Here is a 19,180-nt window from a genome sequence, read left to right on the forward strand (position 1 = left end):
CTGAATGTGTCAAAGTCTGACCATGCCTCATTTTTTGATACCATCTTTTTGATAAACTTATCCATGGAAGTTAATACTTGGTTTAAATCTTCATCTGCTTCCATTTTAATATCAAATTCAAATTCCAAAAAAAAAATTGCTTCTTATCCTATTTTGTATTGTGGAGAAAGAGTCACAGCCATATTCAATTTGCTTCAGTAAAGAATTACACAGATTCTTAATTTTAACACCAATCAAAGTTTACATTTAGAGACCAGGGATGGGTAATCAGACATTCATATTTTAGATTCTGATTCACCCATTTCTCTGATGCTGCTGCAAATCTGCAAACACTTTGGTTACAATAATACTTACAAAAAGTATCTTCTATTACTACTGGTAAACGTCAAAGGTTAAAAAGATTGGTTAGACAAGCATTTACCTTCCCAGTCAGAGCTTTATTTCAATTTAAACATGACAAACTCATCACTGATTTCTTTTCCCCCCCATATTATATATACATGCACACTCCATTCACTTATCCTTTAATTAATGTACAATTAACCTGTTATAAGTTCCATTTGGCTTCATGTTTCCCTGCCAAACTGTAGTAGATGATAACTTCATCACAAACTAGGAAATGAGCGTGTAAATGTAGAATAACATAACAGAACTAAACAGTTTGCGACAAAATTCAATTATTCAGACTCAACCATTTATTCCTATAATTGAATATGCTCACTAACATTCTAATAGCTTAATACCTCTGCCTCTTTACAAGACAGAACCATTGATATTTAAGGGATTACACTCACTTAATACTTGGTCTGAACTGGGGTCGTGCTCTGCCAGATATTTCCCTGAGTTTTCCCATTATTCCAGGAGGTAGACGAATCCTTGGCAGATCAAAGTAGTGTCCAGTGACTGGAGGTGGTGGTGCGAGTGCATCGCATGGATATGTGAACTCCTGGTCTTCCTCAATAGTTAGTGGCAGAGGAGAGGGACTTGGTGTCAATGCAGGAGATAAGGCACCATTAGCTTCAACCTGCCACTGGCATCTGTCGGTAAGAATATTGAAAGATGGAATGATATTTAATTCTAGCACAAAAACTGCCCATTTTAATTTCCCACTTATAGAGTCATAGTCCCCTTCAGTCCAACCCGTCCATGCCGATCAGATATCCCAACTCAATCTAGTTCCACCTGCCAGCACCCGGCCCATATCCCTCCAAATAAATTTAAGTTGAGCAATGAGTGTACTTCGTGTGGAGTGATTACAAATGTGCAGTCACCAGATATCTTTTCTGATACCAGGTATAAACAACAGTATCCACTGGCTCACTTTTGTCACAAAATAAGCAAAGACAGTACACTGAGCTGAATATCACACAAATTTAAAATCAAAGTGCATACTGCAAACAGGAACCTCCAACCTTTCCAACTAGGAGATTGTATGTCAATCAACAGCCGAAAATCAGAGCTTGTAGTAAAGTTGCAAATACATAAATCACACTGAAGCCTTTGGCACAATGGTACTCTCTACACCTCTGGGCCAGACATTCCAGGTTCAAATCTTATCAGGACCAGGAGTGTGTCAAAAAATACCAGGTTGAGCATAGCAATCAAAAATCTCACAGGTTTACTCAAGTTACAAAAGCTTCAACGATGAAAGTTTCCAATTTTTGCAATGAAGAATTCTTAAAATAGTAACATTTATTTGGGGAGAGAATTCAGAATAAAGAGTTATTAGTCAAAACCAGCAGATACTTTGAATGAGGTTCTTGTTAAAATCTCACCTACTGGTGATTAGCATTTTCAAATGATTACTCTCGAGGGGCTCTTGTGGTGCAGTAGTAGTATCCCTACCTCTGAGCCAAAAGGCATGCATTCAAATTCCACCTGCTCCAGTTATGTGTAATAACATCTCGGAACAGGCTACTCACTCTCGGGCCCTCTTGTGGTGCAATGATAGTATCCCTACCCCTGGACTGAGGCACCCGGTTCATGTCCCACTTGCACCAGAGGTGTGTTATAACATCTCTGAACAGGTTAATTAGAAAAATTGAGCAGTTACACCCTTACAAAATGCTGAACTAGCTTATCAAATCTATTCTGTAAGACTTTAAACACAGCAACGCATATCTTCATCAAAATATAAAGAAAAAAAGTAATTTGAATTATATTATTTCCATAGTAATGAGGAATGTATTTTTTGTGGTTGTGGTGGTGGTGATGGATGGAAAAGAGAAACTGAACTTTGCAGTTCAGTTGTTTCTAGCCATGTAGTAATCAATTTGAAATAATAACTATCTCAAAGGATTTAACTGCTTAACAGATCATTTGTGGTTTTATGAAATTTATCAGAACACTTTTATAAGAAGATTGACTGTAGTCGGCAAAAGATTGCCAACTCAATACAGGTATACCCCTAAACTCATCTGCTCTCGAGCCAGTTAATTTTACATTGGATCCTTAAGAGTCATCAGCTGAAGAAGTTCTCTAAATTCTCAGCATTCTAAAAGGCTATCGTATTTTTTGATCAACAATATAAATTTTTAGGAGTTCTGATGAGAATTACAGTAATGGAATTCAGATTGCTAAGCATCGCCTATGGCTTAGTGGATTTACCAATCCCATGTGGTACATGTCTTTAAATAATACCTTGGTAATCACTTCAGTCTTAACAGGACTTTAACACATTCAATTTTTATATGAAAAGACTGCTTTAAACAGCTTAGTGTCCAAAACACTAGAACACTGAAAACCCAAATCAGATTACAACTGGGCAGCGACCCAGTCATTTCTCACTTTATAGATCCGATTAATCAACCTGCTTAGATATTTTATTGAATAGGTGGGACTTTGAACTTGGGCTTTCTTGTCCAAAGGTAGGGACACAACTACTGTCCCACAAGTGCCCAGTGTTTACCACTTTATAATATGTGTATAAAGGTAACAAATCTGGCAAATGTGAAAACAATGTCATTGTGATGTGGACTATTTCTATTATCAGAACATGAGGTAACCACTTTGCAAAATACCTAGGTTCTGTCCATTAAAATTACCCTGAGCTTCCAGTTACCTGCCACTTCAACACACTGTTGTGCTTCTTAGCCAACACTTTGACTTGGGCCTGCTGCAGTGCTCCAGCAAGGCTCAGCACAAGTTGGCAGAACAGCATCTCAGTTTCCATTTGGGGTCCCTGCAGCCTTCAGGACTCAATACAGTATTGAGTTCAAAAATTTTAGAACATTATGTTCTTAATCCAACCCCACACCTTTGGCCTTGTCAGCATATAGGCTGCTTTCAGCACAGTCAACCCATTTTTGCCTACTCATTGCTCCCAATACCAGTTTTTCTCCTTCCCTGGCTTACTAACAGCTATCTCTTTGTCTGCCTAGCTGCCTTTCTTGCTGGGTTCCATCTCCTTCTATCTGCTCACTCCTTCTCCACCCCTACCCAACTATTTCAGCGTACAAAACACCTTTTCATAGCTACTATCAATCCTGAAGAATGTTCACTGAATCCACAGATGCGGACAGATCAGCACACTCAGATATTTGGTATATGTGCTTGGCTGAAGAGTTAACATTCCCCACGTGACAACTTGCCTCTGTAGCAGTTTGGATCTGAGTAGCTGGTGACATGTTTCCTCCTCTTTAGTAGTCTCAGGTCCATTATAAAGGATCCGTAGCATGGAGCACGCTAATACAGAGAGGCCCAGTGCAAGATCAGCAAGGAAGGGGAGGCCCCCCGAAACATCCTCTGAAGACTCCTACAAAAATGAAAAAGCAAGCAGAGGCTCTAAAGCTAAATTACCAAATGCAAAATAAACTGAAGTCAAGATTGTAACCAGACACATTTCTATGTTTACATACATGGCAATTAAACTGGAACAAACCATTGGCCATACCTGGGCTCGAACAGTACAAGCAAACCCCCACATGGCCTTATCAGGAGTGTTATGTTCTCTTCCACTTCTCATCTCAAAAGAAAATGTCACTGTGTCCCCTTCAACCTGATCGTCAAAAACAGATATGATTGAATTTACCGACCCAATTAAGACTTAATTCTAAACATACAGAGGGGAACATCTTTGCACTTTCATCAGAATTCATTTCCTATTTCAGTACCTAGTAGACACAGATTTAAATTTAATTCACTATGTTAAAAAAAACAAATATTTCATAGCGAGGTAGACAGGAGAACAAAGGCTGTTGTGAAATAACTAAAAGGAAAAAATCTTGCTCATTACCAAAAAACACAGTAAAATAGATTTAAGGTTTCACTTACCTTCACCAAGTCCTTAGGCCAACCAGTTCCGAGTACACTACGACTTCCATAGCCCAATGTATTTCCACCATATTCTGCCACTTTCCTGCTGTTAGTATTTGGGCCCGCATATATCACCAACTACAACAATAAATTTTGCATTATTGAAAGAAAGTGATAACATATCTTTAGTTTAGAAGATCTTTCATTTCAAATAAACTTAATTATTTTAGACAGATATTATTAAAATATTAGAATATTTGCAAACGGACAAACAGAATTAAATCCAATTGGTTGGTGAAAATGAGCTTACACAATCCTGCACAAACTCAAACCAGAGACATACTTGAAGCAAATACCCATGAGGCACACACTTTTCTGAGGACTACTGATCTTATAAAGGTAAATTATGTAAAGTTATTCATGTTCCTTTTTGGGAGTATATCAAAAACATTAAATTGAAATCAATGAAACCCACAGAAATGGGTAAGAAGAAAGATTTGCAACACAAGACTCAAAAAAAGAGGGAGATAGGCATTAAATGGGTGCTTTTGCAACAAAAACAAACACCACATAACCGAAGAAAGCAGACATGTTAAGGCATGATCTTCTACTCATCGGTTCTGTTTCCAAAGTACAATTGCATCACATTTTCACTGGGCTAATGGAGGATCAATCACCCCTTTTACAGAGAATGCCCTAATGCATGCTCAATGTGACATATGAAATAAATAAAACCAGAGATGCAGTTTCTAAATTTCAAGTTGGATGAGTGCATGTCAATTCTATATTTTCTGCTTTAAGTTAATCGATTAATTTTGAAAATTTGCTGTGATAAAGTTTCCCAATAATGGCACGGTGGCACAGTGGTTAGCACAGCTGCCTCACAGCGCCTCTGGCAACTGATGTTGTGGAGTTTGCACATTCTCCCAGTGTCTGCGTGGGTTTCCTCCGGGTGCTCCAGTTTCCTCCCACAGTCCAAAAATGTGCAGGTTAGGTGAATTGGCCATGCTAAATTTCCCATAGTGTTAGGTGAAGGGATAAATGTAGGGTGGGTTGTGCTCCAGCGGGTCAGTGTGGACTTGTTGGGCCGAAGGGCCTGTTTCCACACTAAGTAATCTAAACTCATCTCACACTTTCATTGATTCTGCTTTGGTGTGTGCAAATATACCTGCCAAATCTGCTTTTCAATTTTTCTTTTTTTTTTAAAAACAACTGATTTGTTTTGAGAGTTCTCTGATGTCTCCTCCCAGGTTCTCAGATACAATCAATCCTCAGATACTTACATTTTTGTGATTACATTCTGATTTAAAACTGTTGTAACAGAAATAGGTTATGTAGCCCACCGCTCTAGGAGATCATGGCTGACTTGATAATCCACAATTCCACCTTCCTGCCTTTTCCCCATAAACCTCAAATCCCTTACAGATTAAAAACCTGCCTATCTCACCTTTGAATATACTTTTCAACACACCCTAGTCAGCCCTCTGCTATAAACAATTCCACAGATTCATTATCCTGAGAATTATTTCTTCAGCTGTTTAAATACACATCATCTTATTTTGAGATTGCGCTATATGGTCCTAGTCTCCACTACAAGCAGAAGCAATCTTTCCACATCTACCTTGTCAAGACCCCTAAGAATTTTGTATGCTTCAATAAAGTTGCTCTCATTCTTGCTGCCCTCATTCTTCTAAATTCAAATGTGGTACAGGCCCAACGTATTCAACTTCTCCTTGAAAGACAGTTCTCCTCCCCCCTCCCCCCCACCACCCTGATATTAATCTAATGAATCTTCACTAGATTGCTTATCTTTCCTCATGTAAGAGGCTCACATGTTCAGTATTTCAGCTATGGTGTGACTAGCGCATTGTATAGTTTCAGCAAAACCTTATTTTATTTCAAAGGGAATGGAATATAAAAGGCTGACATTCTGTGTGTCTTCCCTGTTACTTGCTGATGCTGGACACTAGCTTCATACGATTCCCGGCTGAGGAATCCTAAATTCCTCTGCCCCATAGCTTTATGCAGCCTTTCACTATATAATATTCAGCTCTTCTATTCGTTCTGCCAAAGTGCACAACCTTGCACCTTCCTATGCCATATACCATCTGCCGGATCTTTGCCCATTCACTTAACCTGTTTGCATTCCTCTGTAGACTTTGTCATCCTCACCATCTGCCTTCCCACCTACTCACACGGCGATATTACTTTTACTTTCCTCATCCAAGTCATTGGCTGTAAATAATAGTGAACCCAGCAGTGATCCTTGTGACACTCTGCTAGTTACAGTTTGCCATCCTGAAAACGCTAATTTAAAGATAACAGAATTATCTATTAGTTTACCAATTCTCTATCAATGCTAATATACGACCTCCAACTCCACATGTTCTTATCTTAAGTAGCCTAATGTGCGGTAATTTAGCAAACAGGTTATGAAAATCCAAATATGACTACTGCTTCTCTTTTATCTATCCTGCTTGTTAGCTACTCAAAGAATTCTAGTCAATTTGTCAGGCACTATTTCCCCTTCTTGAAGTCATACTGACCCTGTTTGATTATCCTTTGTATTATCAAATGTTCTGCAATTACATCCTTTATACTATACTCTACTTTTCCAATAACAAACATAAAGACCTACAGTTACGTTTTTTTTGTCTCCTTCTATTTTTATTTTGCTACATTGTCAGCTTTCAAATGATTAAGCTCTAATCCAGAATCTAAGGAGTCCTGGGAGATTATTACTAGCTCATCAACTATCTCTGTAGCTACTTCCTTTAATATCCTGGAATGCATCCCATCAAGTCCAGGGGACATTTTAGTCCTTCGTCCCATTAGTTGCCCAAGTATTTTTTTCTCCAGTGATAGTTATTGTATTTATTTCCTTGTCTTCCTTTGCTGTCCACGTTGATATTACTTGCAAGTTTACGTTTGCAGTTTATTTTTTCCCTTTTTTTTGGTTGTCTTTCATTGGTTTATTAAAACGTTCTCAAACCTCTGGTTAACCACTAATCTTTGCCATGTTGATTTATTCTTCTCGAGAAGTAACAATATCCTGAACTTCCTGGTAAATCAACGTTGACTTATCTCCTTCCTAGAATCCTTCACTGGAATATATCTTTGCTGTGATCAATGAACCATTTTTAAAAAATGTCTGCCTTTGCTGATAAACTCCTTTCCCAGTCCACTCTAACTAGCTCTGGCCTCATTTCTTTGCAATTACCATTATTTAATCTTAATGTAATTGTTTTCGACCCAAATCCCTCCTTCTTAAAATGAATATTAAACTGAACCATGTCATGATCACTGTTTCCTCGGGAACCTTTTACTCTGACATTTATTAAACCTTCCTCATCACATATCACCAGAGCGCCAACCTAGTCTGTTTGGATCGGCAACATATTGTTCAAGAAAACAACATGAATTCTTCATTATGGTTTACTCTAACAGTGCGACTACACCAATCTACAAGAAGATTAAAATCATCCATGGTTACGTACTGCTTTTGTTACATACCCTCATTTTCTTCTGATTTATTCTCTGTCCCACCATATAGACCCACATTACAGGCCTATAAACTACTCCTATCCCTTTTTATTTCTTACCCTCACTCATTAGGTGTTTGTCTTGTGATTCAAGATAATTTCTTCCTCTTGTAGTTATTGCATCCTGTACCACAATGTTACCCCAGCACCCTTTCATTCCTACCTACCTTTTCAAAAAGGTCACAGAGTCCTGAATATTTAGTTCCCAGCTTTGATCTCCTTGTAACCATGTCTCCGGAATGCTGTTAAGGTCATACCCATTAACCTGTATTTGTGCCATTAATTCATCTACTTTGTTCAGAATACTATGTGCATTCAAGATTCAACTTCATTTTACCATTTTTTAAAACCCTTTTGATCCTATTTATTGCTGTTTTTCTATGCTTGCTTACTTTGTCCCTTCCTATTCCACTCTGATAGGATTATCCATATAGTTATATGGATAGCACCATTTCCTTTTGCTTTATAAGTCTACATTCCCTCTCTCCCATTTAATTTGTTTAAAGCTCTCTATAGCTTTCAATCGAATGCAACTCATCTTGTTCAACTCCAATGCTAAACAATTTGAATATACAATGTTCTTTTCATTCATTTACCTTGTCATAGTCATATTGGGAGGAACAACGAGTGTCAAATCTCAGATAGAGGCATCTTGCACCAGGAATGTGGACAGTCTCTTTGAATTTATAGTTGTCTCTCACAGGATGGACAGTTTCTACTGTCTTTCCAGCCGCCCATGGAGCAGGGATCTTTAAACCAGTCAGAAACCCAGGCTCCTCCTTTTCCTCGAGCATACGATAGTTCCTAGTGTAAAGAAATTAATTTATCAAGATCTAACATATGCCAATCTTGATTCAGGCAATCTCAATATGATGCTAAAACAATTCAAAAGACTGACAAACAGAAGATTTACACTGTCAATGAACCCACTCAATAGTAGGTACAGTCAGCAATAACTCCTATAGGAGAAAGTGAGGACTGCAGAAGCTGGAGAACAGAGTCAAAAAGTGTGGTGCTGGAAAAGCACAGCAGGTCAGGTAGCACCCAAGCAGCAGGAGAGTCTATGTTTCAGGCATAAGCCCTTCATCAGGAATTTTGCAGGGTGGGGGTGGGGAGACAGAGATAAATGGGAGGAGAGGTAGGGCTGTGGGGAAGGTAGCTTGGAAGGTGATAGGTCGATGAAGGTGGGGCGTGATGGTGATAGGTCAGAGCAGAGGGTGGAGCAGATAGGTGGGAAAGAAGGTGGACAGGTAGGACAGTGCCAAGTTGGAGGGTTAGATCTGGGATAAGTTGGGTGGAGGGGAGATGAGAAAACTGGTGAAATCAACCAAATAGAAAGCAGGCCATAACACCAGTGCTTCACCAGAGGCTCACTGATGATGTTAACCAGTATGATGACAAAATGTCTAAAAATGAACCTTCCAGCTCAGTGAGCACACTTACAGCCAGAATCTCAACCTGAGTTACAAATCTTCTCTAAATTCACTAAAACGGTCTTTCCTTTCTTAACCCACAAAAATCACAGAATCATTGAATCCTACAGTGCAGAGGGGGACCATTTGGCCCAGCAGGCCTGCACAGACCCTCCAAAGAGCATCCTAACCAGATCCAGCCCCCTTATATCTGTAACTCTACATATCCTATAGTTTATCCACCTAGCCAGCACATCCCTGGACAATTCAGCATAGCCAATCTACCTAACCTAAATTACTTTGGACTCTGGGAGGGAACCAGAGCACCCGGCGAAAACCCATACAGACACAGAGAACATGCACACTCCACACAGTCAGTCACTCAAGGTTGGAATCAAACCTAGGTCCCTAGTGCTGAGAGGCGGGAGTGATAGACACTGTGCACCCATTAAAAAAAAGAAAATCCAGCTGTCAATTTTAGAACCTGCATTGCCAAATAATGATTCTACATTATATGCATAACAACAAAGCAAGATTTTAAAAAAAAAATACAAACATAAAACAGAAACATCAGGAGCTTTTAATTATTGGAATTGTGATTATATTTGCACTTCTGCTGCAATTGACCTAGCTACAGTGATTAAGTCCCCTGAATCATCAATCTGTTACTGCTTGCATAAGATCACAATGAACTGTTTCTTAAGTGAGCTCAAAAAGGATCTATTGAATCTCCCAGACATTTTATAAATTTAAGCGGAAAGTTTATGTAAATGTTTTAAGTGTAGGTGTTCTTACTAGCATTCAACGAACAGTTTGAGCTAGTAGCACAGTTCTGCCCATTTACAGGATCTAAAATGTCTCATAAGTGCACACATAAGATTCATAGCAAAAGTAGTATTTGTCAGGTTTGTTCTCTGCAAATTGAAATTTTAGCTACCAACTCCAGATTAATACAATGCAACCTTGCAAATACTTTGTTCATATTCACAATTATTAAATTGTGGTATGAGTTGTGCTTGTCAAACAATTTTCTTTTCAAATGCATATTAATTCCTGAAGATAAAGTGAGAAAAGTGAAATTGCACAGTTTTGCATAATTAGATTAAAATTCATCACCTGTCATCCAATGATGGGAGCTTCCCTTTCTGGTTCTGTTCCAATCCAACAAAGGGCTCATCAGCTATCTCCGTGAAAACAGGAGCTTGTGTTTTCAACAGCAACGCAGTCTACACAAGAGAACAGGATAGTGAACTCGACATACCAGTAATGATTGCAAATCAACGAGACAACCATGACTTTAAATCATCTGAAAAATGGATGATTTATTCAAATTACAAAACAGATGGCAGTTTACTCATACCAAATATTTAGCTAATTTTACAACTACAATAAATAAGGAAAAAGACAACCAAACTGCGTCATGATCAGATATAAATTCACCTCACACTCTATGAAGGAGACAACCCAAGAGTACAGGAAAAAGCAAAGTGAACGAACAGCACAAGTTCCAACAGCTAATTAGGAAGTAAAATGCAAATGTCAAGCAATTATAATTGCTGACAAGGAAAAGTTTAACCATGTGCCCTTGACATTCAACAATATTGCCTTGTTACTTTCTGCATCCTCTACATTCTTTTATTTTGCAAGGGTCTAAACCATCAACGAGAAATATAATTGGATCAGTAATGCAAATAGGAGAAAGTGAGACTGCAGATGCTGGAGAAGTCAGAGTCGAAAAGGGTGGTCAGGCAGCATCTGAGGAGCAGGAGAATCGAGGGTTCAGGCATAAACCCTTCATCAGGAATGTGGAGGGGGAAGGTGTAGTTAAACTGGCACCATCCCTCATCTTTTCCTCTGCTACACTGATGGCTGCATCCGTGTCGCATTGTGCTCTGACAAGGAGATTGAATGGTTCATCAACTTTACCAACACCTTCCACTCGGACCTCAAGTTCACACGGACCATCTCCGACATCTCCCTCCCCTTCCTGGACCTCTCCATTTCCATCTCAGGCAACCAATCAGCACAGACATCTACTTTAAATCCACAGACTCCCACAGCTACCTTGAATACACCTCCTCCCACCCCTCCTGCAAAAACTTGATCCCTTATTCCCAAATTCTTCCACCTCTGCCAGATCTGCTCCCAGGAGGAGCAATTCCACTCCAGGACATCCCATCTGCAAATTCCCCTCTCATGAGATCAATATTGCCCTCCACAGCAACTCCTTCACTTCCTGCACCTCCGCCCTTGAACCCCATCCCTCCAACTGCAATAAGGATAGAACACTCCTAATCGTCACCTTCCATCCCATTAATGTCCAGATACAGCGCATTATCCTCTGCCATTTCCACCACCTACAGTCAGACCCCACTACCAAAGACATATTTCACTCCCTATCCCTATCTGCGATCTGCAGAGATCATTTCCTCTGTACCCCCTTGTTAGGTCCACACCCCCCTCCAACCCACCCTACACCTTCCCTCACCACCGCACGAGGTGCAAAACCGCTGTGGGACCCTTCAACCACACAGCTTCAACATCAACTTCACTAGTTTCCAAATCTTCCCACCCCTCATCTCATCCCAGATCCAACCCTCCAGCTCAGCACTGCCATCTTGATCTGCCCATCTTCCTTCCCACCTATCTGCTCCACCCTTCCCACTGACCTATCAAAGTTAAACCCCCCCCGAATCTACCTATGCTCTTCCCACCTACCATCCCCCTAATCCCACACCCACTCCCTATTTACCTCTCACCTCCTTCCCACTCCATATTCCTTATGCTCGAAATATCGACTCTCCTGCTCCTCAGATGCTGCCCGGCATGGACGAGTTCGACCGAAGTGTCTGTTTCCATGCTATATATCTCTATGACTCTATGACCTGCTGTGCTTTTCCAGCACCATCCTTTTCGACTCAGTAACACAAATACTATAACAGCAGGTGCAGGTTATTAGCTGGGAATTCTCTAGGTCACTCTTTACAAATAAAAGTCAGACTGAAGAGTGTTCATTTGTCTGGATGAATACAAATTCAACACCCAAATGCTCATAGGTTTCTCCATGGCATCCTGGATAAAGCTTGCTTGATTGCCCCATCTTAAATATTTAACCTTTTACAACTGATTTACCAGAGACACAGTAAGTTGCAATCTCTACCACCCAGTCACACTATCTTGACTTGGATCTCGACCCCATTCCTTCAACATGGTTAGATCAAAATCCTGGAACTCTGTCCTTAGCAGCATTAAGTGCATCTATACCACAAGGAATTATCTCAAATGCTGGCCTTGTGATTCTCAGGTCCCATGAACATACAAAATTAAAGTGTGCTAATTGCAAGCTCAAAAATATGGCATATCAATGTAGATTATTTGTTATGTTGCAGAACACAATACTAAAGCGTTTAGAGTTAATCAATTCCAGAAGTAAAACAGCAGGGGGATCGAACCAAATGGAAATGTAACATGCACCTCTATTTTAGTAACACAACTGCTAACAAAAAAAAACCCTCAGCTGTGTATGAAATTTCAACATAAAACAATTTATTAAAAAACATTACGAAAATGTTTCCATCCAAACCTCTACATTCAAATTATAAAGTTGCCCTTATAATATAGCAACTCTGGAGCAGTGTGCCATACACTCCTCGTATGCGCCACCTTCAGTTCAAGAGTGATTTAGCTTATGTCACAGGATTAGAAACATTGATAATCTTGATCACAGATCTCCACTCCTGATTGCCACACAAGAACACATATGATCTAAGTCTATTTGTACAGGCATCAGCTGAGGGTGGAACAAATAGCTGTTCGGGATTCATTCTGAAGTTTGTATGTGAATAATTTACCAACCACATTGAATACCAGCACTGCAAGGAATCAGTGCCTTCAAAAGATTAATGGAAGCTGGAAGAAAACATGTAAGAGGTGAGAAAAAAAAAGTCATGAAACAGCGATGCTCCCTGTTGTTATACTTATGCCATTGTGTGAAGAGCGAAGGATAAATTGTCAGAAATTCCCTTTTACCAATGAGGGAGAAATTAAACGGGGGTGAGACGTTTTTCTCTAATCCTTTCCTTCTATCCTGGAAGGAAAGTGGACTATAAATCATTCAATTTAGCCTCACTTACTCGACTGAACAAAATGTATGCACAGCAGGCTTGGAAAAAGACAGGAAATAATATAACATGGAGATAAGCCAATAAATTTCAAAGCATAAAGTAGTGGCTGGAGATTATGAAACATCTTTCAAGAGATATGTACTTTTACTTCGAAATTCAAACTCATGATCATCATAAATGTAGATTTCAAAACAGATGAAACTTAAAGTTTTTTTACCTGGCTGGTGTAGAGAACAAGTTGAACAAGCTGTGGCATCAGTGCATCGGCCATGACAAGGGTCTGCAGGTTTGGGTGCATCAAAGATGTCAGCAGTACTGGCAGCAAATGACCCAGCATAGTGGCCTTAGTAATTTGTTCCAAGCCCTTCAACCTGATGTGAAGAATCAGACATAATTTATTCATAACCAAAATCAACAAAATCACAATTTTGAGAGAGGATGGGAGAGCGCACCCACAAAAGGCAGAGATTGTGTGCAGGACCAGCCATGGGACTAAGAGATCCAACACAGTTGCATTGGCTCTTTGAAAGATCAGATCTCAAGATTTATCAAACTAGTACTCAGTACCATGAAACAAAAACCAACGTTCCACGATAAGGGAAGGACAAGTGACGTTAAGAAGAGTTGCTTCTGAGGATTAACTAGCATCCTTTGTCTCACTACATTTTATCGGTCAATAACAAAATATTTCATGCTCAGTAACAGGAGTTGGCTGTTAATCTCTTTAGTCAGCACCTCTATTTTTGGTAACAGAGAGAACCAACTTGCTAATAACAAGAATTGTTTTCTCTATGTGCTTGAATAGCGAATCCAAGGCAGCCTTTTATTTAAAAAAAAACTTCCACTGACAAGGCAGCTATCAATCCACATTTCTGAACTTTTTTCCTTGATTTGTTTTTAACTGGCATAGTTTAAATTCTACGATTGCATTTCCTTGCTCTGATCTTGCCTGTTACTGAAAGAGGGGATTTCCAAATACTCCTTCCAAACAGTTTAACTCTTGACCCTCCACACAAACACAGCAGTGCAGTAAAGGCCCTTCAGCCCATTGAGTCTACTATGCTAAACCTACTAGCCCCATGTTTCAGTGCTTTGTCCATAGTTTTGAATTTTATGCTATTTCAGATGTTCATCTAAGTAAGGTTACCTGCCTTGGACCCTCCCAGACAGTGCATTCCAGATTCCCATCATCTTCAAGATGGAAAATGTTTTCCTCAAATTCCCTCTAAACCTCCTGCCTTTCACCTTAAAAGTGTGTTCCCCACCCCCCCTCAATTCGTGACCCTTCAAGTAGAATAGGCGCTTTATATTCACCTTGTCCACATCCCTCATAATCTAATACATTTCCAACAGGTCCCCCTCAACCTTGTCTAACCATCTGAACCTATCAAGCCTCTCTTCATAGCTAAACTGCTCCATCCTAGGCAACATTCCAGTGAATCTCCTTCGTAAACCTTCCAGTGCAATCACACCCTTCTTATAGTGTGGTGACCAAAACCACAGATAGTACTCCAGCCGTAGCCTAACCAAAGTTCTGCATGCTCCATTACAAGCTTCTCTGCTCTTATAATCTCTGCCGTTACTAATAAAGGTAAGTGCCCCGTATGCCTTAACTACCTTGTTAACCTGTCCTACTACCTTCAGCAATTTGTGGGTAAGCATCTCCTGTTCCTCTGAGCCTCAGAGTGACCAGTAGCATTAGTCCAGGTTTACCAGGTCTTGCATCCTACGCCAATCCATTTGTCTCAAATTTTGTGAATTGACTGCACAAAACAAACAAGAGTGTTGTCTTCTAGGGTAGGGAGGAAGTGGGGAGGGGGGGAGGAGGGGCAAAAGTGGAGATTGGGAGATTGAAGTAGGGAAACCTGAGCAGGTCGAGCACAGTCAACACATTGCATGTTGTGAGCTGATGAAAGGATATGCTGTTTGATACAATCTTTGGGACATAGGCTTATATACCCCTGGTATCATTAAAATTCATATTCTTTACTCATTTGTGTGAAAGCAGCATGCTATTAGGGGTGAATGCCATTTGTGCTGCTAATCCTAACAACAGTCTGAAATAGCTAAATGCACTTGATGATCAAATTTTTGACATACCTTTACCTTCCAGGTAATCGGAGATAGACTGGACATTTGGTCCTAGCTATCAGATCATACTTATTTACTTCAAATTGGGCTTATTTATCAGGAATGCTACATGTATTGAGCTAGTGTTTTCAGTTTCAACCTTTTGTTATTTTTCCTATCATCCATTCTGGCTGATGTAGTCTTAGATTCATTCCTGCTGTCCCTTCCTGCCAAACTTTGACTTTTCTGAGATGCAGTGGAATCTCCATGTTCAAATGCACAAGTCACAAAGGTTGAATGCAAATACAGCAAGTAATTAAGGCTAATGGTAGAACATTCTTTATTAGAAGAGGAATTAAACATTAAAATTATAGATATTATACTTGAGTTACAAAGAGCATTGGAAAGTGGTAGAGGCAGGTCACTGAATATGCTTAAGGCAGAGGTAGATTGATTTTCTTGCCCGACAAGAATCTAACATTAAAGTAGATGGGAATCTGGGATTTGAAACAGAAACACAATCATGATCTTATTGAATGGCGGAGCAGGTCTGAAGGGCTGAATGACCTATTTCTGTTCATGATTTATGTTCAAATGAACTAAATGATAATAAAATTCTACTTTTGGAAAGTTGCCATTCTAACCAATAGATTTACCACACTAGTTTCTGCACAAAACAATCAAACCAAACTAGTTGGTCAAAACTAAAAATTAAGATTAATTTCATATTGGCTATCAGTGTGCACAGCTGATGAGCAATGATGGCACAAACCGTTTTACAATTAAATTTTAATCAAACTTAAATCTCCACCAGAGGGCACTAGTAATTAACAAGTCTATATGAGTGACCAAATTAAACATACAGGCAATAGGATGGTTAGTTACGCATTTTAATTTAACTCAACATCACCAACAACTATCATTAAAAATATTATTTTTGTTAAAATGACAACCATTTAATTAGGAAAGTAAGTAATCCAGCATCAGAGTGTGGACATGGGCTGGAAGAGCACCTTCTCAAACACAGACAAGTTTTGCATAATTTGGTGCAACTCATGTACATTGTTAACTTGAGCATATGTGCATACATAGCTAAATGATGGTATTGTTATTCCAATAGATGTAGAATCAGACAACTGTTAACAATCAAAACTACTGAACTAAGGCTTTTGGAGAATGGGCATGGGGAAGCAACAATGAAATAGACTCTATATAATCATGAAATACACAAGTCAGGTTAAAATTATAGTCATACTGACCTGTGCTCTTTGTCGACCATTTCACTGTTGATAATAGACGTGGTGACGTGCTGGAGTTTTTCAAGTACTTCATCACATCCTCCTAGGATTTTAGTGGCTAGTGCTAAGATACTGGTCTGGAGTTCCTGCAAATAAAAGAAATCAGATGAGTCACTTAGGATGCATAAATATAGCTACTCTTTTTACAAAAGGAAGCAACAGGGCAATTGCAACTCAAGTTCAAAAGTCTGTGGAATGAATTAGAATTTCACTCCCTCAGTTGGAGAATAAGAAATTATATACCAATGCAGCAAAAATAGAGAGAGGCCGAATAGAGAAGCCGAATCTTAAAACAAATTTAAGAAAACTGAATCTTGCTAACTCAATCAGCTGAGTTGCCTGCTGTGGCTCTGAGCCATACAGCTGTAAGAGGTTTCAATATTCAGTATGCGCTTTGTTAGTAGATTTCAACAGAGATAGCAGTCAGCACCAAATCGTTTTCTTGTGAGAAATGTGAAACATTAGATGGGCTCCAGTTCCAATTACTTTGTGACAGCACATATGGGGTTTAGTTAAGATACGTACAGTTTAGGCTGCCTTGCTTATAAAAGAATGAACGGCCTGCTAACACAATTTAAAGTTACAGATGAAAGCATCTAGGCTAAGGTACTCATACAACATGCGGTATCTCTAGAACAGACTTTCTGCCGCCAATCCTTCCTACTGGTATTAGTGTAGGGTATTAATACTACGTTGGAAAGGATGTCCACGTGCTGACTTAAGCAGAAGACTGATTCAATCCTAATGAACAGTAAATAGATTTATTACATTACATCAAAATGACATGACTGCCTCTTGTGAACATCCGGCTCAAATGAGCACAAGTTCAAATTGCAGCTACTATTCTCTCATGACATTGGTAACAAGCACAAAAGTCCTAAGAACTCTAAATTCTTAGAGAAGTGGTTAACCCCTCTCAGGAACAGGACTTTATATCCTGATGAGCAGAATCCATCTCGTGATGTCAGTTAAATTGTTCTGATCCTAACTGCCTTATACAAAAGATAGAGAGATTATGACAGCCATACAACATCATCACTGCAAGTGAATGCATTCAGGAAATGCAAGTAAATAACAAAAGAACAAAAATTCATTCAAAATTCAGGTACTGTTTTGCCTCTACTTCTATACACTCAGCTATTTTTCTCCACCTCCTCATACAGCCTGCACACTCTAAACGTTCTAGCCGGCGGACGAGGGCAAAATATGAAAAGCATTTGACTCAGAAGCTTCCATGAGGTCACAGTTAAATTTCACAAACAACATTTTATGTACAGTACAGGAATGTTCAGACAGACACCACATGGGTAACCATTCCCAAAAACCTGGGCATGATGGTCTTTATTATCATGCTGCACCACATTCTCAATATAACACTTTAATCTCGCAACACGTGCTTGTTTTAACTGAAATAACTGCCATAAGTTCCAATTTTAAGCTGTTCTGTTGTAATGTCAGTTGATTAGATACTGGGGCCCATATGCCTATATAGCATTGGACGTGTAGAACATGACCTGACCAACACCAAAGTCCTTCTCATTTGCCGCACATCCTCTGGTTTATGGCCTATGTAAGGGCCTGACTCACCCACATGCTGGTGACTTATTTGCAGCCTTTGTCACTCCCTGGCCCTCCCTCTCACTTCCATTCCTCAAGTTCATAGCCGCTGCCCAAGCCTCCCCCTCACAGTATAACTTTTGGAAAACCAAAGTTACTTCTGCCTCCTGCTACTCCTTTTCAGAACCCTCATGATGTTCAGCAAGAAGTAGAACCCGTATGTGAGTGCAAGCAAGAGAGCGAGATCAGGTGAGAGCATGCATGTGTAGGCAATAGCAGAAGCTGTCAGTCAAATATATTGAGCAAGAGTGCACGATGAGCGCGAGAGCATGCTGTGAAGAGTGTCAAAAGGTAAGAATTGGAGATTGGGAGAATGGTAAATGATCAAAAAATAGCAGGGACTGTGAACCAGGGAGTCAATAATGAGAAGGATCCTGTCAGGGAACCAGATGTGTCACAAGAGTGGGGGTGTTCAAGCAGGAGAAGCAGTGGGCAAGACGTACATAGAAAGTTACCTTTTTTCATTTTTGAATTTATTTTGTGAGAAGTTATTTCATTCACCAAAGTAAAAATTTAGCCACGTAAAGCATTTCAACTGATAGTCAGAGTTACACAGTACAGAAACATCCCTTCAGAATAACTCATCCATGCTGACCATAATTCAGAACTAAACTAGTCCCAGCTGCCTGTGCTTGGCCCTTATTCCTCCAAAACGTTCTAGTTCATAATTTATCCAAATGTCTTTTAAACATTGTAACTGTACCCGCATCCACCATTTCCTCTGGAAGTTCATTCCACATATGAACAGTTTTGTGTAAAAGTAGTTTCCCCTCATGAAATGCGCATCAGCCATGATTGAATGGCGGAATGGACTCGATGGGCGGAATGGCCTTACTTCCACTCCTATGTCTTATGGTCTTATG

The 19,180-nt window shown here is 39.6% G+C and overlaps 1 protein-coding gene across 2 annotated transcripts in view; it reads right to left on the reverse strand.

Moving 5' to 3' along the window:
• The window catches only part of LOC140488149 (probable E3 ubiquitin-protein ligase HECTD4), a 291,859-nt gene that overhangs the window by 149,440 nt on the left and 123,239 nt on the right, over window positions 1-19,180 (reverse strand). For both annotated transcript variants that reach the window (XM_072587982.1, XM_072587981.1), the window contains exons 18-25: window positions 16,662-16,786; window positions 13,550-13,703; window positions 10,325-10,434; window positions 8,393-8,600; window positions 4,273-4,392; window positions 3,893-3,997; window positions 3,591-3,754; window positions 795-1,037 (exon numbers count right to left, since the gene is read on the reverse strand). In XM_072587982.1, the coding sequence (XP_072444083.1) occupies window positions 795-1,037; window positions 3,591-3,754; window positions 3,893-3,997; window positions 4,273-4,392; window positions 8,393-8,600; window positions 10,325-10,434; window positions 13,550-13,703; window positions 16,662-16,786 (1,229 nt within the window). The remainder of the gene's footprint in view (window positions 1-794; window positions 1,038-3,590; window positions 3,755-3,892; window positions 3,998-4,272; window positions 4,393-8,392; window positions 8,601-10,324; window positions 10,435-13,549; window positions 13,704-16,661; window positions 16,787-19,180) is intronic.

The sequence above is a fragment of the Chiloscyllium punctatum genome, chromosome 17, assembly GCF_047496795.1.
Source record: "Chiloscyllium punctatum isolate Juve2018m chromosome 17, sChiPun1.3, whole genome shotgun sequence".
NCBI classification, from domain to species: Eukaryota; Metazoa; Chordata; class Chondrichthyes; order Orectolobiformes; family Hemiscylliidae; genus Chiloscyllium; species Chiloscyllium punctatum.